This window comes from Mchenga conophoros, linkage group LG7 (assembly GCF_057382185.1).
Source record: "Mchenga conophoros isolate Kocher_MC1m ecotype Shallow Benthic linkage group LG7, M_conophoros_male_GT1.1, whole genome shotgun sequence".
Lineage (NCBI taxonomy): Eukaryota > Metazoa > Chordata > Actinopteri > Cichliformes > Cichlidae > Mchenga > Mchenga conophoros.
This window is the reverse complement of record NC_140532.1, coordinates 50,906,651-50,928,984: the sequence shown is the minus strand read 5'-3', so window position 1 is coordinate 50,928,984 and position 22,334 is coordinate 50,906,651. Positions and strand designations below refer to the sequence as shown.

The following is a 22,334-nucleotide window of genomic DNA, read 5'->3' as shown; positions in this document are numbered from 1 at the left end:
TTAAAATATTGTCAAAATGTAATGAATTTATTTATGCAAATATAGTAGTCATTCGATCAATTGAGATCTAATTACTTTTGGTGTAGCCATTTATCAAATTGTAGTCATGGCTACATGTTGAACTGAAAAAGTGTATTACACCATGGATAGAAGCCTTAATGTAGAGTAATGTAATGGTGCTGCTGCTTAAATTTTAACAAGGCTAAATTTGATCGCCTGATGATTTCACCACAAATTTGTGTTTCGACGATCAAACACTGACCCTGCAGGGTTTAAAAGTTGGTTGTATAGAATTTGAAGGGGCGCTTGAACATCAAGATGACACAGCTGCTAACAAGCTTGACAGAGTTGGGTCTGAGGTGCAAACGTTTCATGGATATCTGAGTATTTGTAATATATTGAGAATACAGATGGAGAGTAGGAGAAGCGGTCAGAGAAGCTCCTTTGGTTCCCCCCCCCCCCCCTACTAAAAAGAAATCAAGCTTTCTACAGCCACCTTTCAGTTCCATAAAGATTTTGGGTGGACTATCACATGAAACAGCAGTTTCTTCTTTCTGTGAAAGCAGTACTGCACAATATTGATGAACCTTGCAAGTGCGTATCACGTGTCGCTGCTTCTTTGCATCTATTGCCAAGCCCTCTTGAATAAAGTCATTGGACTGCGCTACAGAAAAGTGAGCAGTCACTCAAGCTCACTCTAGTGGCCTGATAACAAAAGCAAAAGTTACAATCCTGCGAGGCTGAGATTATAAATCATCTGATTTATGGTGACAGTGCAGAGTGGGGAAAACTCCAAACATAAGCAAACGCTGAGCTGGTGCTGAGAGAAGCTGTATGGCACAAAAGACACTGTGCGGGATCATAATGCATGTGAAGACACAGCAGTGGTATCTTTATACCAGAAACTGCAGATAATCTATCTCTCTGCTCACTGGAGCAACATAGCAGCATTGTTCCCCATCTGATAACCCAATTATCTCTCTTTGCACTGACTCACATCGAGATCGCTGTCAGCGCAAACACACTTAAGATGATCATCTACAATGCTCATAAACAACTGCAACCAGAAAAAGTAATTAGGATCAGATGAAGAGGGTTATAGCGAGCCTCGGAGTGAGAGTAGCAGCTCCGTGGTGGATCAGCTGCTTCTGTGCCCTTCAATCCAGACCCGTCCACACACGTGTTTACACACACTCAAAGTAAGATTAGTACGCCTGTTGTTCTGAGGATGACCCTTGACCTACAAATCCGATTGAAAATGATCGCACTGTCACACAGTCCCAGATAGAGCACATATAGGTTAGCTCCTGAAGTGTACCGGTGATAGCATTTCCTGTTTTGTCTGACACAGAAAGCATGTGAGTACCAGACAACATGAGGGAGTCATTACAGTATTTTACAGCATCAGGTCGAAAGCGTTCGCCAACCTCCTCCGACCTCAGCCGGCCCTTTAGGATTAACTAGTCTGGAGGTGATATGTACTGTAATAAGCTGGAAGATTTTATCCCCCGTGAGAGACTTACATGAGGTTATGTTTAAGCCCTTTGTCTGCCCGTGTCCTCCTTATTCCACCTCCTTATTCCCCAGCCAGGCTCAACATACATACATACATATACACATATATATATATATATATATATATATATATATATATATATATATATATATATATATATATATATATATATATATATATATGTATATATATATACATATATACACATATATATATATACACATATATATATATATACACACACATATACATACATATATATATATATATATATATATATATATATATATATATATATATATATATATATATATATATATATACATACATATATATACATATACATATATATATATATACACACATATACATATATATATATACATATATATATATATATATATATATATATATATATATATATATATATATATATATATATATATATATATATACATACATATATATACATATACATATATATATATATACACACATATACATATATATATATATATATATATATATATATATATATATATATATATATATATATATATATATATATATATATATATATATATATATATATATATATATATCACTATATTCCAGGATACACACACACACACCAGCAAACACAATCTTTTCCCTCACAGAAGCACACAGACACACAGATCCCAGCCAAATGCTGCGGCAGGTGGCCCGCACTGCTAAGCCCCTCCAGCAATTATCCTCACCGGGATCCCGTCTCCACGACAACAGCCGCCATGATGCCCCTGCCGTCAGTGGCTTTCTTGTTTTCACTCACAGGAATACAGTGAGATCCTAAATGATCATTAGAAATACCTCAAGTGCTAAAAATGTGGCTCATGCTACGGCTGTGTGCCTTGTTTTTGAACACATCAGGAGCGACGAAACAACTCTTGTTCTGTAAAGAAAAAGAAAAAGTCCACCATCCATTCACAAAGAAGTATGCAAAAAATTTTCCTTTACATTTCTGTCCCTTCCTTTGCTCTTATGACTAGTTGTGTTCCCAAGAAATATTTTCTGTTGCCACCTTTCTCTATCACGCTGTCTGCTTTATTTCTACCTCCACTTATAGAGGTTTCCACAATACATTGCTAGCGAGGGGAATAGAGGTACCGACCCTCACTCAGAGAACGCAATTTATTTTATTTTGGAGAAACATCAAATGAAATGGCCCTCCCCATTAAAAAGGGCACAGAGGGGAAGAGAAAGAGATATTGCTTTTTCACTTATAACGTAATCTTTTATTTTGTTGGAAGCTTTTCCATCATGCTGCAAGTTCTTGTTACCCTGGATGGAGACAGTACATCAGTATGTGTGTGTGTGTGTTGCCAGCGAGCGTACGTAACTGTGTATTTGTACATGTAAAGGATTACAAACCTTTTACTTTACCTGAAAAAGTGATTATCCGCTTGCTGGAAAATGTCTTGCTGGGTGCAAAACAGCAGTTGGCAAGTGTAAAAGTGTCTTAGGTGTGTGTTTGTGTGGGCGGGTGTTGTTTATGTCTGTGTGCGTGTATTCGTGTGCATGTGTGTGCGCAGGCAGGAAAAAGTAAATGTTTACTGTAGGCATGTGTGATTGTGCATGAGGAGGAGGAGAGAATAAGAAGGACCAAGCGGCGACACCACGCTGATCTGAAGCAGCAGCAGAGCTTTTCCTGTTCAAATTACCGCAGTTGAACCAGCACGAGTTTTATTAGCAACATATCTTAGAATTCAGGCAGTGCTTATAGCAGATCCAAAATATCTGGCAGAGTTACTGTTGTCTCCAAGTGTAGCGATTAGATGGATTCAGGGTCCGTTGTAAAATCTAAACCAATGGTAGTTGAGATGTAGGTAAGGTAAGGCAGAAGAGATGAGATGTGAACAGTGCAACAGAGATCTTTATATCATTTTCTTTACCTTTCTGTATTTTTTAAATATTGCACTAGCAGTTTATCTCAAATGCAGTCTGCAAACACAGCTGAATTCACAGTTGACAATTTAAGAAAAGCATTAAAACTCATATAACAGAATCAGATATATCATGTCCAGTGTTGGTCAAGTTACTTGAAAAAAGTAATCAGTAACTAATTACTGATTACTTCCCCAAAAAAGTAATCCCGTTACTTTACTGATTACTTATTTTCAAAAGTAATTAATTACTTAGTTACTTAGTTACTTTTTAAAAACACGATTTACAACCTGAAGAGGTGATAAAGCGATAGATCTCTCAGCCCAATTCTACTTTTTCTACATAATCCATCATACAAAATGTAATCAAATGGAAAAGTCTCTTTTTTTTAACTTGTTTTATCAGTTTTAATCTTTTAACTTTATGCATCAAGCAAAAATTTAATTATATGCAACATTGTCTGACTTGAATAAATTAGTTTAACATTTAAACCTATTTTCTACACATTCCAGCACATAAAATAAAATATTTTTTGTGTTTACACTCACTCTTTCAAATAGATGCAAGTAAAACACAGCAGAAAATAAATAAAGTCAAAGACTAGCGGTCCTATTGCTCTATTTTCACCTGTAAAGCAGGACTGCGGTAGGCGGAGGTTTACCCTGGTGCAGGTGTGCCGTGGTCAGTTGAAGAATCCGCGAGTTTCTCTGTGAATTTCCCATTATGTCGTTGCGCACTCGGTGCTTGCTTGGAAGTTTAGGGGGGTTTTTTCGCTGTAAAAAAAAGTTACTTGTAACGCGTTACTGACCATCTCTGATCATGTCTAACTTGCCTACACTGACAGCTATGAGTTGAGAGTTGGCGCACCGGTTATGCTAATGGTGGCTAACCTCAAGTGGGGATGAGGGGTGGGATATAGAAGTGTGGCAAGCTTTTATGTCACACCTCCAAGTATTTTGTCATGACAGCTTTACAATCTTTGGCCCACTGCAACTGACACTGACGGATCACTTGAGGTAGGTCCCCGCTTCTTTCTCGGATCCCTCTTAAGCTGCATGAAGTTTTATTTTAAAGATGCAGACAGTTGTTTGTAGATTTTGTTTAAAAGACAAAGATAATATTGTACTTGCACTTGTATGCTTTGTTAGGAACTGAGAATGAATCCATTAAAAATACATTGTATTGTAGATGATGGGGCAACAAACTACAGAGGCTGATATAGAAAATGCAATTCTGTCTGATTGTGTTTTATGTCTGTGGCTAGAGATCGGCCACATTTGTAGTATGCCAAAAAGTGGAGGAAAATTTTAATTACACATTAAAATTGGACATGCAACCCTGCTATTTCTGGACAGATGACAACGCGCCAACTAAACAACAACAGCTGGTTATAAGCTAACATTACGCCAGCTAACGTTAGGCTTGAGTGTCCTAAGAATCACACTCTCACTCCAATGCACAGTTTGAATAATTTCTCATCTTTTATGAGAATTCGTTCTCTAAGTGTCTGAGTCCAACAAAGTTTCATTAGCGCAGCAAAAACAGCACCGCTTACCAGCATAAAATTCAAGACATCCTCACCCCTCACCTCAATATCAATGTCATTGGAGAGTATTGGACTGCTTTCACAAAGTTTCTTCTTCTCTTCCAGGGTAAACAGACATGGATGTTTTCACCCACGATATTGACAAGTAAACTTTGTGAGGTAAACAGCCTGACAGCATAGCCAGAATGCAAAAAACTCAGATCAAGTCTGAACTTACTTTGCTATCTCGGTTCTACAGATGAAAAGCAGCCAGAGTTTTCGAGAAAACTTGAGGGTAAAAACTGAAAATATAGCAAAGTATTTAATTGACACATATCCATTTTTAAAATATAATGTTTAGAAAAATTGTTTTTTTACACAAACAGTAATATAGTGAATCTATCTGTTATGGGATGGAATCAAAATTAAATATTTCTTATCTCGCTTGCTTGCCTAAAACATGTTTGTCCTACAGCAGCCACTGTAGCTAGAATGATACACTTGAATTGAAATCTACTGACAACTGGTGGTCGAATTTTACAAACTGTACCTTTAAGTCCTTTAAACTGACTTTTACACCTAATTTAAAGTTGGCTTATCCCTCCTTCTTCTTGTGCACATCTGCACTGCTTCCTTGTTGCTATATTTAAATCACTTCCTGGAACTCGTTGCTGTTGTTGATGTTATGTTTTTTTAAAAATTCATGGGTCGTTCTTTGTGAAGTCAACCCCGAGAGTCAGACTGTCAAGACTAATGTAGGCATCTGACAGAGAACATTAGGCAGAAGCGACCTGAACTGCATGTGCCATCCTTCCATCAAATCTTTTAGGCAGCAGTAACATAAAGTTTGCTCACCACCAGTCCTATGTCCTGTGACTTTAAAGACAACCTTTTTGACACACTGGAGTGATCTAAAAATAGAAAACAGTGAACTGCTACCCAAGAAGACTGCCTTGAAGGGGACATCAGCCAGATTTAAAAAATGTCTGTTTTTTTTTTTAATCTTTTTGAGCAGAACTGTGCATCTTTTTCTTCTGCACACTTTTTGAACTGAGGAGCTGCGCTAAGAGAAATAAATGTCAAACTCTGGTATTTGTAAGCCTGGGCGTCCTCATACTTTCAATCTTTGCTTTTGAAAACACTTTAGTCACTACTTCTCCCTTATAGATTTTTTGGTAAACCAAGATGATCCGTGTTCACAGCTTCACTGAAAACCTTAATCTGAAAACTTCTTATATGCACCTCAAATCATCCTGAAAGTTAGCACAGGAAGTATGCTCGTGTGCAAGTGCGGGAAAGCGATGCAGGAGAGTGGAGGGTTGCTTTTGATTTTAAAGGCTTTTAGAAAGTTGACATCTAACTATTTGTTTTTTTTTGGGGGGGGGGGGAGGGGGGGGGGGGTGCTTTGCCTTAGTGTAAGAACATGTGGATTGTAGTGAGAGCCGGGGGGCCAAAAACTCTTCAAATCAAAGGAAATCATACCAAGTACTTGTCAATAGGCTGTTCCAGGGGATATCTGTATTTTCTCTGTCTGTTCTGATAGATTCTGATACACTGAAGCGTTTGGACAGCTGCAGGATGCTGCATCCTTGCCCTTGTTTGAATTTTCTAACCCAGACTTTTAAAGGATCCTCCTTACACTGTTGCCACTCAATCTCTTGTACACTGGACGGATACATGAAAGCTTCTTGCATTCGTAGTAGTATCCCCACTCAACACATCCCTCAGTACTAAGCATTACTCCTCTCCACACATCCTGATAGGTTAAACAAGGTGTTTTGCTAAGTTCACCTCAGACTGTCTAAGCCCTGCAGCCAATCCCTCTTAGTTTCACCTCAGTCAGGGATAAATCTCACTTATAACTATCCTCCCGTTCTGCCAACACATCTAAACACTCTCTGATCACTTTCAACTGTGTCCTAATGGGGGAAGCAAGCCATGCCATTACATCACCGCACCCTCCCCCTCCTGCCTTGTTTGTATAGTCACACTCTGTCATTCTCTTTAGCTGTCCGCTCCCTTCTCTCTCTCTTTTCCCTTCGATAATTATGCCCCTGCGCTGTCAAAGCTGCTCATGCTGTGCCCAAATTCACCTCCATGGGTGTATTATTAGGACAGTGGCCACCTGAGCTATCTTTCACCCCCAGGGAGGCTGACTGACGATGGCCCACTGCTGGATGTGGGTGGCCCTTTTGCGCAGCCTTGAAGTCCCGCTGCTGGGCAGGGCAAGCCAGCCGGGCCTGGCATGGCTACACTGGGCAGGGAGTATGAAGTATGGCCATAGGCCCAGTCTGGGATGCACTGATCCACGCTACCAGCTGCCATCTTCCTCCCCTTCCTGCATGCTCCCTTTCCGCTGCTGCGCGGCTTCTCTCTCTTATCATGTCTATTTTTAGAGCTGGCAGATTTCTACCTTCTAAAATGGGCAAATGTGTTTTGAAACAGGAAGGTGTGTGTGCGTCTGTGCGCGCATGTTTTTTGTGTGTGTCTTTCTTAGACATACTAGTGTGCACTGTTGGCCAACTCGTGCACGTTTCATGCAGCCCTGCTGGTTCACTGTACATTCCAGTACACATGCACGCTACCCATTTGCATTCAGCTGCTCTATGTTCTCCGCCCCGAGGGAGAGCGTTGATTGAAGGTTTTGGTTCAAAACCGAGAGACAAAATAACAAACAACAGTACGGTGAGACCTCTTTGAATGCTACATTGTTTTTTAATATATATCAACACCGTGTGCATTTAGTGTTGATTTCATCTATCTGCTTAGCTAAGCTTGGATCATTATTACTTCTTCTTCATTATTACCTATCCACCAGTACACCGTGCTGCCTCAAATCTCCTTAGACCATCACCCCTCGACTGCAAGCTACAACTCCATAGCAGCTGCCGTACAGAGAAGCTACAAAGAGACTACTGAAGCTCCTAACACAGCACTAGTGACAGTAGCATCTTTGTCAAAGTGCTTGGAAGCCCGTCATGTTGAAAGAAGCCAACATGCTGGCCTGTTTGGCAAAGGAGAAAGGATGCTGCATTCCCAGGGAACAAGAGAGATAAATAGAGTAGAAAAAATGCATCCCTGTGGAGATGGAGGGAGCAAAAAAAAACTACTGTAAACCAATGTGAGCGGGAGGGGGTGGACGGAGCTACAGCATGCCTCCACATCAAAACCCCAAAAGTAAATTCTCCCCCAGCTTTTGTTCTTTTACTACGACTGCTACATAGCAGTCGTAGAGTGAGAGAAGTGGAGGGGGGAAAAATTATTTTACATCTTCCGCAGTATGTCTGTAGTCTTATTAAGAGTGAGCAGCTCTGCGCGTTGGGTGATGCTTTTTCTTTTTTTTTCCAGAGTGCCCTGACTTTCTCTTGACTTGTGGGACTGCTGAATGAGTGAATGTAAATGTACACCAATTAGATAAGAAACTGGCTTTTCTGTAAAGCTGCCAAATCTGGAAGGGTGGGAGGGGAGAAAGAGGAAGAGGAAGAGGAAGAGGGGGAAGAAAAATATAGCACTTGCTTGAAAATAAATGATCTGTATCCTAATATCACTCAACCAATACCTGTTTGGCATGTGCAGCAGAAAGAAGCACAATATGATATCCCCGTGTTGGTGCTGTTCCTGGATTATTAAAATTAAGGTTCAGCATTGCAAGCGACCAATCACATTGTTGTGATGTCATTGTTTTGTGATGTGGAAACACCATCACGCCAGACCCTAACCCCTTAACTAAAGCCCTGTAAGCCTAACCCTAACCACGATCGCATCCTGACCTCAGTGCTCAGTGATTCTGTAGCGAAAATGAACAGATTTCATGGGTCATTACAAATCAGAATGAGGACTTAAAGTGATGACAAGAATATAGTCACGGTACAGAATTAAACCCGCTGTTCTGACATCCCTTGCTTCTTAAGTAAACTTTTACCTGACAGCTTCCCCACTCACTAAATCCCCATCTAATGCACTTAGAGGGGAGCGCTGCTTCTAAATCCCCCCACAACCACCGACGACCTGAGAAGAACAAGAACTTTCTGCTCTAAAGACCCAATCCGATGTGAAACTGCTGACTAAGGCCAGACTCCTTCCTGTCCCGCCCTCCATTCCTCTTTCTCTTTCTGTCTCATCTACCAAGCAACACCACTCTGGATCCCCGAGAACGAGAGACGCTGGCCAGTCCTTGTAAGGAAGCCCATTAAGGCGTCCATCAATATTTCATCATTGCTCACTCAGAAACATAGTTATAGAAGTTTCCAGGCTGAGGCCATTAGGGGGCAGACGTCAATACGTTATGGCAGCGAGCAGTTCTCCTGACTTCTCTCTTTCCCCCCCCCGCCACACTCTTTCCACTAGCTATGTCCATCTCCCCTCTCAGGATAAGTCACATGAGAGGCTTCTCTCAAGACAACAGTGGTTTCCGCTGTTAAACAAATCATTAACCATTAGGTATCCGAAAACCACAGTATCCTCTGCTGCTCCTGTCAAATGACCCCTCCACCCTCCAAATGCCAGCCTATGTGGGAGGAAGGGAGGCAGACAAGAGTGGAGGGCTGTTTGCAAAATCGTCTTAACAACTAACAAGTCTCCAGTCACTCAGAATATAAACACCTAATTAACAGCATGACATGATTTTATAATGTGTTGTCGGCCGACCAACGCTCTGCGGAGACACTTGTTGTGAGATTGACTCAGGGCTGTTGAGACGGGTCTGGCACCCCCGGTACTGGCCCTGCCAGTGAGTGGACACTCAGCGACAGCAGGGCTGATCATCAAGAGGGTGAACTTGTCTCACACACGCACTCAATACACACACACACACACACACACACACATACATACACGTGCTGTGAGTCAAATCATGAGTCAAACCTCAGATATAAAACTTTCCACGGAAGAGGCGGGAGGAAGCTTAATTTCATTCGTACGATTTTATAACCCTTATTTCTAATTATTACACCTACATTAGTTGGGAGTAGCCTCCAGGCTAAAGTGTGTTAAATACTGCTGTAGCAGACATTTTAACGAGTTTTCCTGCAGCTCACCCTTTAGTGTCCTTGGAACTAAGGTCCCAGTGTATGCATTTTACCACAGGAAATGCGAGCCCCTCTAGAAGCCCTAAATTAAACCGGACACCGGGCTGGCAAGTCCATACTAATGTAAACAACACCTTTAGGTCAGTCCCCAGTCATTGCACTTGTGTCGTTCCTTTCGGGTCCCTGGGGCTTTTACAGTGTGAATCCTGCTCTGACCTTAGTTAGAAATGCCTGTCATTACTCTTTTACGCTTCAGCCCTGTGAGCTGGTGATTTCCAAACTAATAGTTTCAACTTTTATTTCAACACTTTTAGGTGCATTTCATTCAAGACCAAGGCTACTGTGCATGTGGCCCATGTGTTCCTGGTCACTATTTTTTTTACCACTTTGAAACATTATTATTACGATATCCTACATTTTAAAGTCACTAATAAAAGTGAAACATATATGATACAAGCCCTGACATGGACTCACCAGAGTGCAGAACCTCTCCGGTGGCCTTCCACATGTGATCCCAGGCGGATCCACCTTGATCCGCATAAAGTCTTTCATGGACCTAGGTTTTGGCTGGCAGGCGTAATGCTCCCACACCGAGCCCTCGTCCGTGCTCACCAGGGATTTGCACAGTTCGTACTGGCCCAGAGTGGAGGCCAAGCAGCGCAGCAGCAGCAGCAACACAGCCTGAAGGAGCATGGCAGGCTGGGGGGGTATTTGGAGAGGGGTCCGGCACAGGGTGAGGGGGCCACGGAGCTCAGAGGACAGGTTACGAGCATGGAGCGATAATCATAGGGAACGAGTGCACATCCCTACCACCATACTGCTGTGTTTGGAATGGAGAGGTCAGGGTAAATTGACATCACCTGCCTCCAGGTTTATTAATTCCCCAAAACGAAACACTGAATCGGCAGCTTTCTCTCAGTGTTTCTCGTCAGTTATTGGCAGCCCCAAAGAGGAAAGGAAAGCAGGACACTTCACTGTTTTGATGGCTGATTTCCTGAGGAAGATGGGCAGTGGGCGTGGGGGTGGATAATGTTACGGAGAGGAGTCTCGGCATGCACTCTAACCATAGTGTTGCAGGGAGTTGGGTGGGAGATGTTTGCGCGGATCCATGTCTCACAGAGCGGTGTCCTTCAGGGAAACGGCGGAGCTAGTTGGAGAGGATGGAGGAGAAGTTGATGCGTCTCCAGATGTATCCATTGGACATTTCAGATTTGTTGAGCTCTTCCGATTGTCCTGGAGGTGAAATGGGGGGCATAAATAATAGGTTAATACCTGTGTCCGCAATTTTTCGCATTCTTAATTTCACTGCAAATAAATACACGTGGCATTTGACAGGACTATGCTCGATAAAACTTAAGTGCCCGTCTTCGAAATGTCATTTTTATAGTAACGTTGAGCTTTTAATTCGCGGTGTCAGATTAAAAATGCAACAAATCCCACTGATTTACTCTGGAAAACATCACAACTGCCCCCAAACTATGAAAACATTTAAAGTGAATATATGCCACGAACAGTTAGTTACAAGGAGTTTGTTTTACATACAGCCCGAATATCTGAGTGTTAAAATAAAAGAAAGAACAGAAAAAAAACCCCACACCGCGTGGATAACCTTATGCGTAAAAACACGTGCTGCTGCCGGGTGCCGCCTGTGCGTGTGTGTTTTTTTGTATGTGTGTAAGAGTTGTTTTTGCTCCAATACCGGCGACAGAGAGTGGACTATACAGATGGTAATAACTGCACTGCAAGAAATATCCGTCGGCAAGAGGTATTTAATAGCCCAATATAATCTGTTTACTTTATGACCCGGCAAATGGTGCAAAAAATAAAGAGTGACTAATCCACAGTCTAGTTCAAGAACGTTCTTCAGCGTAGTGTCATTTCATTTATACTTCATCAACCTCGGGCCTATCCAAAATTCAGCTTTGCTTCAGCACATCAGTAACTGGTGTGATAATAAAGTTCCGGAGAAACAAACTGCTAATTGAGTTATTCGCTAATATAAATAAATAAACTAATATTATTTGTATTAACTATGTTTCCATTTTAGGCCGAGTAAATGAATAGCTACTCATGATGATTTCCCCCCCTTTTTGCAGCGTGGACTCACTGCTTATAATCCGCCCGTCATCCCACACCAAAGGAAGTCTGGTGCTTAAACAGCCTATCCCATGCACACCCGGTGACTTACTTCACTTGTCAAGTGAAGTCGCCAAAGCTGTTTCCCGGCCCGGCACTGGTAGTCTCGCAGGGGTGTGTCAGTTTCTACAGTAGTGCATCCTTCCGTGGAGCATCACTCCAATTTTACATATATATGTATGTGTGCGGGCTATAATGCACGCTCAAGAATGAATGCATCAGCGCGTTTGTCTAAAGCAGAATGAATTATGCTGCCAGTCCCCCCGAACATCCTGAAGTGCTCCGGATATTGTGGAGGCTACAACTCATCAGCAGCTCTCCGTGCTTGTCTGACTTCGCAGAGCTTTCGCAACAAACGCATCCCGCTGTGAAATGCTTTAATCAGATAAAACACTTACTTCTGACATGCATCTGTCGGGCAGGTCAGCACTTTGCTCGGAGTGCGTGCACGTCCACCCCCCCTGTTTGGCCAAAAAAAAAAAAAAAAAAAATCCCCTTTACCATCCAGTGTACTCGTCCCCCGCCGCGGTCCTCACTGTACTCCCGTTATCAGCCGGCTCGCTGTTTGTTTGGTTTCTTTTTCTGTTTTATTTCTTTTTTTTCCCTTTTTTTGCCGTCCGACGGATACTTTTTGATCACAGCGTAGATGGCTGCGCACGGTAGATCGGTGTCCTAGATCTGGAAACGGCTGCGAAAACAGGACTGAAATCCAGCGTCAAGGAGTATCAAAAGTATAAAATATTGAGTTTGTGAAAAAAAGGCTTGTGCCCGCCCTTCTTCCCCTCCTCTCCACTTCCTTTTCCCACTTTTACAAAGCTCGGGTTTACCCGGGATGCTCAAGGGCAGAAAGAAAGAGAGGAGGAAAAAAACGGCTTTATGGAAAATATCTCCCTCCCTCCTCTCTCTCTCTCTCCCTCTCTCTCCCTCGGTTAATGCCTGGGCTAAATCCTTTTACCATCACTTTCAATCACTATCTGAGCTTTTATCTGCTCCAGCCCTGCTGCCTGAACCGGGGCGGTGCAACTTCTCCTATCCGCTCCAGCTCCAAACTGTTCCCCGTCAGCTCTGATCAGCACTCCGCTCGGCTTTAAAGGAGCGGCCGGAGAGAGAGGTGGGGGTCCCGGTGGTACCGTAGCCTTTACCTCCGACCTTATCCGTCCAGATTTGTGAAGATAACGTCATCTATTCTTCTGCCCGCGCTGTTTATCAGTTTATTCAAAATAATCTCCCCCTTCCCTTCAAAAATAGGTATTCCCGCAGTACTCCTGACGGGACTTGTAGTGCCGGAGAACGTTGTGACCCTATCCCACTTTGTTGAATTATTTATCATTATTCCTGAACCGCAAAATCGCCTTAAATTTACTTGTGAGGTTCAGTAACAGCAATTTTAATTTTAATGTTTTGCAAAGATATTAGGATGACTTTTGCATGTGTCTGCAGTAACTGCAGCATGTGGTGCCTGTGTGCACTGCATCGAAGTACTTTGATAAACGTGAGGTACATGTAGTTAGTTTCCTTACACTGCTGCGCGTGTGTGCGCGCCCGCGCAGTGATGTGCAGTGCTTTTGTCCTGTCCATGGTCCTACTGTGAAACAGACTCTTTAACTTTTCAAGCAGTGAATGTGTTTTTTTGACTCAAGGTTGTGTGACTTTCACCTGATGTATGCTGTTAGACTTGAGTCAATCAACAGTATAGAAAAAAAAACACATCTGTTAGGTATTTTAGTACCATGGTAGCATTTACTGGATATTGTTTTATAGTGACATTATGCAGGAAAACTCTGTCATTCAATAAGGCCCCTTTGTTTTAGTTATTTTTCTCTTTGACCCAAGAATTGATGTGTGAGAATCACAGGCTGGTACAAGGTTGAAATACCACAGAGATCACTCCCTCAGCTACATTAGTTTCTTAATCTTTTCTCTGAGCCTTCTACATCAAAATTCAACTTTATCTTAACACTTTTAGCTTTCGTGGTAGTATCTGCACTGGCCTTCAGTTTTACTGACCTGTTTTCTGGCGATAATCGTTCGGGATAGGGCTCCGGAAATAAATTAGAATGCATTGAACTTATAGTCCGTAAGTTGTAAACAAAGTCAGTCACATAAGCACTTCCACACGTTCTGGATACGTGATCATGGACGTCTTCACCGATTCGCGGACGTGGGTTACACGTAACCGGAAATGGGAGTTGTACTGAGCCGTTATTTGAGACTTTATTTTGTATTTTATTAATTTTTGGTTTTACAGGTACTTTAGATTTTTTATCGGACCTGTCTGTGGTCTTTGAATAATTCTGACCCATGTTCAGTGATTTCCAGAGGGGTTTACACGCTAGGAGGATTTAGGTTAGTATTTATTTTTGCTGTGGCACACCTGAGGTTACTTGATTTTTTGCTAGCAATTTTATCTTTTTAGTGAGCAACTTCTCGTTTTATGACCCCAGGCAACTTCCTGTGTCCTTTCTGCTGGTGAGCAACTTCTTAGTTTATGACAGCAGGCAACTTCCTGTGTCCTTTCTGCTTTTATTTACAAAACAACAGGCAACTTCCTGTGTTTCTATGTGGGCCACTAAAGAAGGCTCCTCAGTGTATCCCACTTGTTACTATGTGGGCCACTGAAGAAGGCCTCGTCAGCGTATCCCGTTTCTATGTGGATCACTGAGAAAGGCATAACACAGTCTTATAAAATAAAAGACACGTGCCTACCTTCGTCAGGATCCCACTTCTGACACCAAAATTGAAGGAAACGGTTTCCAGGGCCTAATCCGTGGATCGACTTCCTTCGAGGCGTGGACGTCTATCAGCAGAGAATGTACCTTCACCTATCAGCAGAGAATGTCCCTTAGTCTGTAACACAGTCAAATATATTCTCAAGTAATATTCAAGCATGCCATTCAGCGTGTTAGTACGAGCTCGGGAGCAGCTTGGGAGAACAAGAAAACAGAGACTGCTTTAGATTGTCTTCCCAAAGTGACTCAACTTTATTCACAAGTACAACAGTTTATATAGAGGGTAAAATTCATGAGACAGCAGATTATCAGTTTAAACCAGTACAGACCAAGATAAGGGAGCGTCTTCCTGCCCTTGGGTGAAGAAGCATCCTTTGTGTAGTTTATTAGTTCAGCTACAATTGTGATTATCTCAGCGACATATTTTCAAGGCACAAAACAAAGAGTTCTTACATTAGTGAAATCTGAAACAAACCATTTGGCCTTCAACAGGCGTCTCCTAAAAGATTAAGAAACTAATGTAGCTGAGGGAGTGATCTCTGTGGTATTTCAACCTTGTACCAGCCTGTGATTCTCACACATCAATTCTTGGGTCAAAGAGAAAAATAACTAAAACAAAGGGGCCTTATTGAATGACAGAGTTTTCCTGCATAATGTCACTATAAAACAATATCCAGTAAATGCTACCATGGTACTAAAATACCTAACAACATCAGTACAGAAACAAAACGAATCCAGTTCTCATAATCATAACTGTGCACCCACTTACACAGCATGGCATCCATTAAAGGAGCAATGTGTTTTTTTTTCTTCAAAGCAGTTTAAAACATTTGAAAGTTGACTAAAAAAAATATCATCAGAATGTGAAGAACAACTATGGTGCTACACTAATTATCAAAAGTATTTCCTTGTTTTTTCTAAACACCAAGTCTCTGTGGCTTTTAAACCCCAAAACACGCTGCGCCAAAAATCGGTCCACCCCAAGGATCGGGTCCTCCGACACAAACAGAGTAACATAGTGTACGCTGTTAAGTGCCAGGAGGATTGCCAGGATTTATACATCGGGGAAACCAAACAACCTCTGGCGAAACGGACGGCACAACACAGAAGAGCCACCTCATCAGGCCAGGACTGCAGTCTATTTACACCTACAGGCCAGTGGACACTCTTTCAAGGATGAGGATGTACACATCCTGGACAGGGAGGAACACTGGTTTGAGCGCGGAGTCAAGGAAGTCATTTATGTGAAAAGGGAAAGACCATCTCTGAATCGAGGAGGGGCTTTGATCAGTCATTATGCAAATGTACTGTTTATAAGATTGGGGAAACCTGCAGTCAGCTGAGACTGAAGAAGTCACTTGGATGAGTGACGAAACGTTTCTCCCACAAAACGCTACGTCAAGATGAACAGAATCAACTTTCTGGAGATTTACTTTCCTGGATGATTGAGAATGCATCAAGACATCATTACAAAGGCGTTTTATCGGGTTGTGGTCAGGACTTTTTTTTGTTGTTGACCTAATTTTGAGCGTGCTTCTCTTATTAAAAACGTGTTATTCCTAGGCAGTGTTGGTCAAGTTACTTGAAAAAAGTAATCAGTAACTAATTACTGATTACTCCCCCAAAAAAGTAATCCCGTTACTTTACTGATTACTTATTTTCAAAAGTAATTAATTACTTAGTTACTTAGTTACTTAGTTACTTTTTAAAAACACGATTTACAACCTGAAGAGGTGATAAAGTGATAGATCTTTCAGCCCAATTCTACTTTTTCTACATAATCCATCATACAAAATGTAATCAAATGGAAAAGTCTCTTTTTTTAACTTGTTTTATCAGTTTTAATCTTTTAACTTTATGCATCAAGCAAAACATTTAATTATATGCAACATTCTCTGACTTGAATAAATTAGTTTAACATTTAAACCTATTTTCTACACATTCCAGCACATAAAATAAAATATTTTTTGTGTTTTCACTCACTCTTTCAAACAGATGCAAGTAAAACACAGCAGAAAATAAATAAAGTCAAAGACTCAGCGGTCCTTTTGCTCTATTTTCACCTGTAAAGCAGGAGCAGGGTAGGCGGAGGGTTACCCTGGTGCAGGTGTGCTGCGGTCAGTTGAAGAATCCGCGTGAGTGTCTCTGTGAGTTTCCCATCACGTCGTAGCTACTCGGTGCTTGCTCGGAAGTTTAGGGGTTTTTTTCGCTGTAAAAAGAAGTTTTCTTCCCACGCACGATGGACGCTAATGTTTTTGTCACTTTTTATGGAATCAAACTCAAAGTAAGGTCAGTACTTCCACACTTTAAACGCTGCACGCTCATACTCTCTCCCGCACTCGATATATTATCCATTGTTGATCTGCACACAGCTGCTGTCACTGTCATGAGACATTCTCGCAAAAAAATTCACGGTTTTAGTAACGCAGTAACGCAGCGTTCCTACGGGAAAGTAACGGTAATCTAATTACCGATTTTGCAATAGTAATCCCTTACTTTACTCGTTACTTGAAAAAAGTAATCAGATTACAGTAACGCGTTACAAGTAACGCGTTACTTCCCATCTCTGTTCCTAGGTTACAAAATCTGTCATCTTCAGGGTTAGACATAAACAACTTGCTTATCAGTGAAAGCGATTATCAGCTTCTCCTGCTAGCGCTGATTGCCAAGCTCAGAATGTTTATATCTTGGCAAGATGTGAAAGTTCAAGAGTGGTCACACCCAGCATCAGTAGTTTATTTATTTTTTATTCAAGTGGGTTTACAGGTCAGAAACACTCTGACCGTGGATAGCAGAAGTGCAACCAAAAGCCTCTGACTTTAAGAAAGTTGAAACTGGACTGGGAGATTAGGCCAAAAAATGTCAAGAGCAGTGAAACTTGGGGAGCTGGTGTGTAACAGAGGCAAATACTGTGATGTGACATATTCAAATCTCAAACAGAGACACTGCTGTTGGGACAGGTTTGCTGTGGTGCCATTTTTAGCTCACGTAGCATTTCTCCATATTTTACACAGCACAGCAGTGCCAAATGTAGCAAAACAGAACCCTCCACTAAGGTGATTTAGTGACTTTTCTTTGGTCTTATTCCACTCAGTGTTGTTTGATAGATCGGGATGTACCTCATAATTCATTCTAACATATGCAAACGGTTTATTTGGCATAAGCCTAAAGGTCCGTGCATCTGGAAACCACAAACATCAACGTGATATCATGATATAATGTTTTAGATCCACACATTTAAACTTCTTGTGTGATGCATTGGAGGTAATGTCTTGATGCATGCTCAATCATGACTGCAGGTTTCCCCAATCTTATAAACAGTACATTTGCATAATGAGTGAAACCAGCCCACTGAAGGAACAATGGGCTGGGAGGTCAGATCCTTAATCTTAATTATGCAAATTCTCATGACCATTGATCAAAGCCCACTGATCACTGGCCATGAGTACCATTCACAGAGAGCTGGGGAATGGCAGCTATCACAGCATTGTAAGATGGTGACAGATGTACCCTTAGGCCCCCTCCTCGATCCAGAGATGGTCTTTCCCTTTTCACGTAAATGGCCTCCTTGACTCCGCGCTCAAACCAGCGTTCCTCCCTGTCCAGGATGTGTTCATCCTCATCCTTGAAAGAGTGTCCACTGGCCTGTAGGTGTAAACAGACTGCAGAGTCCTGGTCTGATGAGGTGGCTCTTCTGTGTTGTGCCATCCATTTAGCCAGAGGTTGTTTGGTTTCCCCGATGTATAAATCCTGGCAATCCTCCTGGCACTTAACAGCGTACACTATGTTACTCTGTTTGTGTCGGGGGACCCGATCCTTGGGGTGGACCAGTTTTTGGCGCAGCGTGTTTTGAAGCCACAGAGACCCGGTGTTTAGAAAAAATGCATCTCAAATGCTCCGATACTCCTGACACGTACGGGATCACTACAGGTTTTCGCTTAGGCAGCGGTTGTCCTTCTCTCCTGGATCGGCTGGAGCTTTCTTTTGGTCACCACATTTACTCTGGGCCTTCTTGATGTGCTGTTCTTCTGCCTCCCTGGCCGCTGTGTCAGTGGGGATGGTGTTCGCTCTGTGTTGTAGCGTCCTGATGACACCCAGTTATGCAAATGTACTCTTTATAAGGTTGGGGGAAACCTGCAGTCAGCTGAGACTGAAGAAGTCACTTGGATGAGTGACGAAACGTTTCTCCCACAAAACGCTACGTCCAGATGAACAGAATCAACTTTTGGAGCCATACAATAATCACTTGTTATAGTACTCAGGTTACTTCTTTGTTTTTTGTTAATTGTGCACTTTGTTATGATTAACATTACCATTGTTTAGAAACTATACTTAAAAACTATACTTAAAAATCTTACTGTCATGCTTCTGAAGCAAATACAACTGTCAGGCAAGCAGCAACCTCCAGGGCTGCAAAATGAGAGCCAACCCAGAAGTGCCAAAAACTTTAGTTCCTCTAGTGGACACTTGGGGCTAGCTCCATGATAAGATGCCCAACTTTATAGCATTAAACGCTTGTTTACTAGATACTAAAATGTTCTTGGCCTTAATGGGTAAGTCCCCAACCTTCATGACAACTCCTCAGCGGGTGAGAAGTTGTCATGCTCCAGTATTCTTTCACCTGAATGCTGGATTTTGGGAATAGCAGATGAAATCCGCTTATTGGAGCAACCAGTATATTTATTTTTGGTGTCTTTCCAAGCATTTTAATGGGCGTTTCTGGCAAATATTATGGCTTGCTTTACACAAAAGTTTGTGCATTTAGTTTTGGTGGATGAAATTCTAGTGATTTTATTAGTCTGTTTACTTGTGCGGATGCAGCTTGCTAACAGAGCTTGCTAACCTCCAAAAAACAATAATGTCTAACTGAAAAAAGGCAACACTGTGACAGCCAAAACACTAAACTAAACACTACATTGAACCTTGAAAATGCAGGTACCTAAGTCAACGGGCTATGTCACGGTGGCTAAACATCTGCCTTCTTTTATGTCAGTGCACTTATGTAGCTCAGTTTGGGGAGACGGCAGAATTAGCATCAGTTTGATTTTGTGGATGTAAAGAACAACGACAATAACAGTGAAATGTAACTGGTGCCAACTACTGGTGGTCCATTCCGTGCAAAATAATCATTTTAACTGATGAGCAAAAAGATTTTTTTTTTAAAGTGTCCTTTTTTGACTTTCCCCCGCAGTTGTTATGCAAAAAGGTAACTGTGATTAACCTAAGTTGTCTGTCCTTGTTCTTTTATCATTTTAACAAATGACCAGCGGGCGATGCGCATTCCAGCCCTATTAATCCCTTTGGTGCTCAGCAGTGTTGTCAGAGCTTGGTGGTCTGTCCGCAGAGTAAAACGTCGGCCCCACAAATACGTTCTCCATTTCTCTGCAGCCCACACACAAGCATAAGCTTCTTTTTCAACAGTTGAGTACTTTTGTTCTGTTGCAGACAGTGTGCGGGAAGCAAACGCCACAGGTTTTTCTGTGCCATCAGGTTGCACTTGAGCAAATACAGCACCAAGCCCATAGTCACTTGCATCAGTAGAGATCACGACACGCAAGGCAGGGTCAAACAGTGCCAGTGCAGAACTATTCACCAGGAGTTTTTTTACTTCTTCAAAGCTCGCTTGTGCATCTAAAGTCCATGTGAAGGTGTTCTTGTCGTTAGCACAGGCACGCATAGGGGCTACAACAGTTGCAAAGTTTGGCAAGAACTTGGAGTACCATGACACCAAGCCCAGGAAGGATCTCAGAGCAACAGCATCAGATGGGGGAGGGGCTCTCAAAACAGCATCCATATGCTCCTCATCAGGAAGAATGCCATCAGCAGTGACAACATGACCTAGGAAGCGTAGCGATGTCTTCCTAAAATGGCATTTGTTTTCATTAAGCACAAGTCCAGCATCTTTGAGCTTCTGCAGGACAGTGCTAAGGTTTTGGTCATGCTCAGCTGCACTTTTACTGTAGACAATAAGGTCATCCAGGTAGTTTTGGACACCTGGGAGGTCTTTAAGAATTTCAGCCATCATTTTCTGAAAAGCTGAGGGGGCAGAGGCCAGTCCATAAGGTACTCTACAGAATCTGAAGAGTCCATCATGTGTAATGAATGCTCTCAAATCTCTGCTATCTTCATGCAGGGGCAGCTGGTAGTATGCATTTGCAAGATCAATTGTAGAAAACACTTTTGCACCCTGTAAGCTGGCAAACAATTCATCCACATGTGGTAAGGGGTAGCAATCAGTGATCACAGCTTTGTTTGGTTCACGGAGGTCTGCACACAGCCTTATTCCACCAGTTTTCCGTCCTGTCACAACAATTGGGGATACCCATGGTGATGCATCAATCCGTTCAATGACACCAGCTTTGAGTAAACGATCCAGTTCTGCTGAAACTGAAGCCCTCACAGCAAACGGGAGACGTCGCAGCTTCTGACGCACAGGTTTGACTGTTGGGTCAACTTTCACTTTATGCACAAAGGCACGCACACAGCCAATATCTGGGGCAGCAGGGATGCAAGAAGCAGGTGATGGATTTGTAGACATCACAGAAGCAGTAGGATCAGTACATGGAGGTAGAATAGTATTGCCTGCAATGCTGACATTCAGCGCTTCCATCAGATCTCTTCCAAGAAGAGGAGTTCCTTTCCTTGCAACAAAGAACACGGCTGAGGCAGATGCATTTCCTCTGCTCACTGTGACTTGCAGGCAGCCTAACACAGGGATTGTTTTCTTTGTGTATGTAACTAGTTGAAGGTCAGGTGGTTTTAGTGGCGTACCACTGAAGTGCTCTTCGTAGATGTGGTTAGGCAGGATAGAAACTGCAGAACCTGTGTCCACAATCAGTTCAATATCCTTAGCTGATGACGTAGGTGTGCTCACATTTATGCTGCATTGCAATCCTTTTGATGCATGAGAAGGATCTGTTAAGTAAAGGACTGTGAGTTTTGGTAAATGGACTTCCCGTACATCTCTTGTCTTGGATGAGCAGCAGACACGAGCAAAATGTCCAATTTTATGACACAGTTTACAAGTAGCTTTGGCAGCAGGACACTGACGAAAGTTGGCTAAATGACTGTTTGAACCACATCTAAAACAGTTCTTAGATGTTTTTGTTGCATGAGATGGCTTTGCAGGGTGAGCATTGTACTTATGTTTCCTCTGCATGGAGTGCGAGTGAGACTGCACAGCTTGGACTGGGGTACTACTGTCTGCAGCTATGGATTTAGCTTGTTGAACTGCAGATTCCATTTGTGTTGCCAGTGTAACAGCTTTATCCAGTGTCAAATCAGGTTCCAGCAAGAGTCTTTCTCTTATGCTGGGGCTAGACACATGTTCAACTAGCTGATCACGGATCATTTCTTCTGTCCTGTCATCAAACTCACATTTAGAAGCAAGGTCACGCAAGCTGGCCACATACTGGATAACAGTCTCATGTGAAGCTTGTGTTCGCTGTCTGAAAGCATGTCTTTCCACAACAACATTT

The 22,334-nt window shown here is 42.2% G+C and overlaps 1 protein-coding gene across 7 annotated transcripts in view; it reads right to left on the bottom strand.

The window, feature by feature from the left end:
• ntng2b (netrin g2b) overlaps window positions 1-13,295 on the bottom strand; it is a 74,574-nt gene extending 61,279 nt beyond the window's left edge. For 3 of the 7 annotated variants that reach the window (XM_085280013.1, XM_085280017.1, XM_085280016.1), the window contains exons 1-2: window positions 12,526-13,295; window positions 10,466-11,224 (exon numbers count right to left, since the gene is read on the bottom strand). In XM_085280013.1, coding sequence (XP_085136139.1) covers window positions 10,466-10,684 — 219 coding nt within the window. In that variant the 5' untranslated portion in view covers window positions 10,685-11,224; window positions 12,526-13,295. The remainder of the gene's footprint in view (window positions 1-10,465; window positions 11,225-12,525) is intronic. The other 4 variants (XM_085280014.1, XM_085280015.1, XM_085280018.1 and 1 more) reach the window with 4 other exon arrangements.
• Between the last annotated feature and the right edge of the window lie 9,039 nt (window positions 13,296-22,334).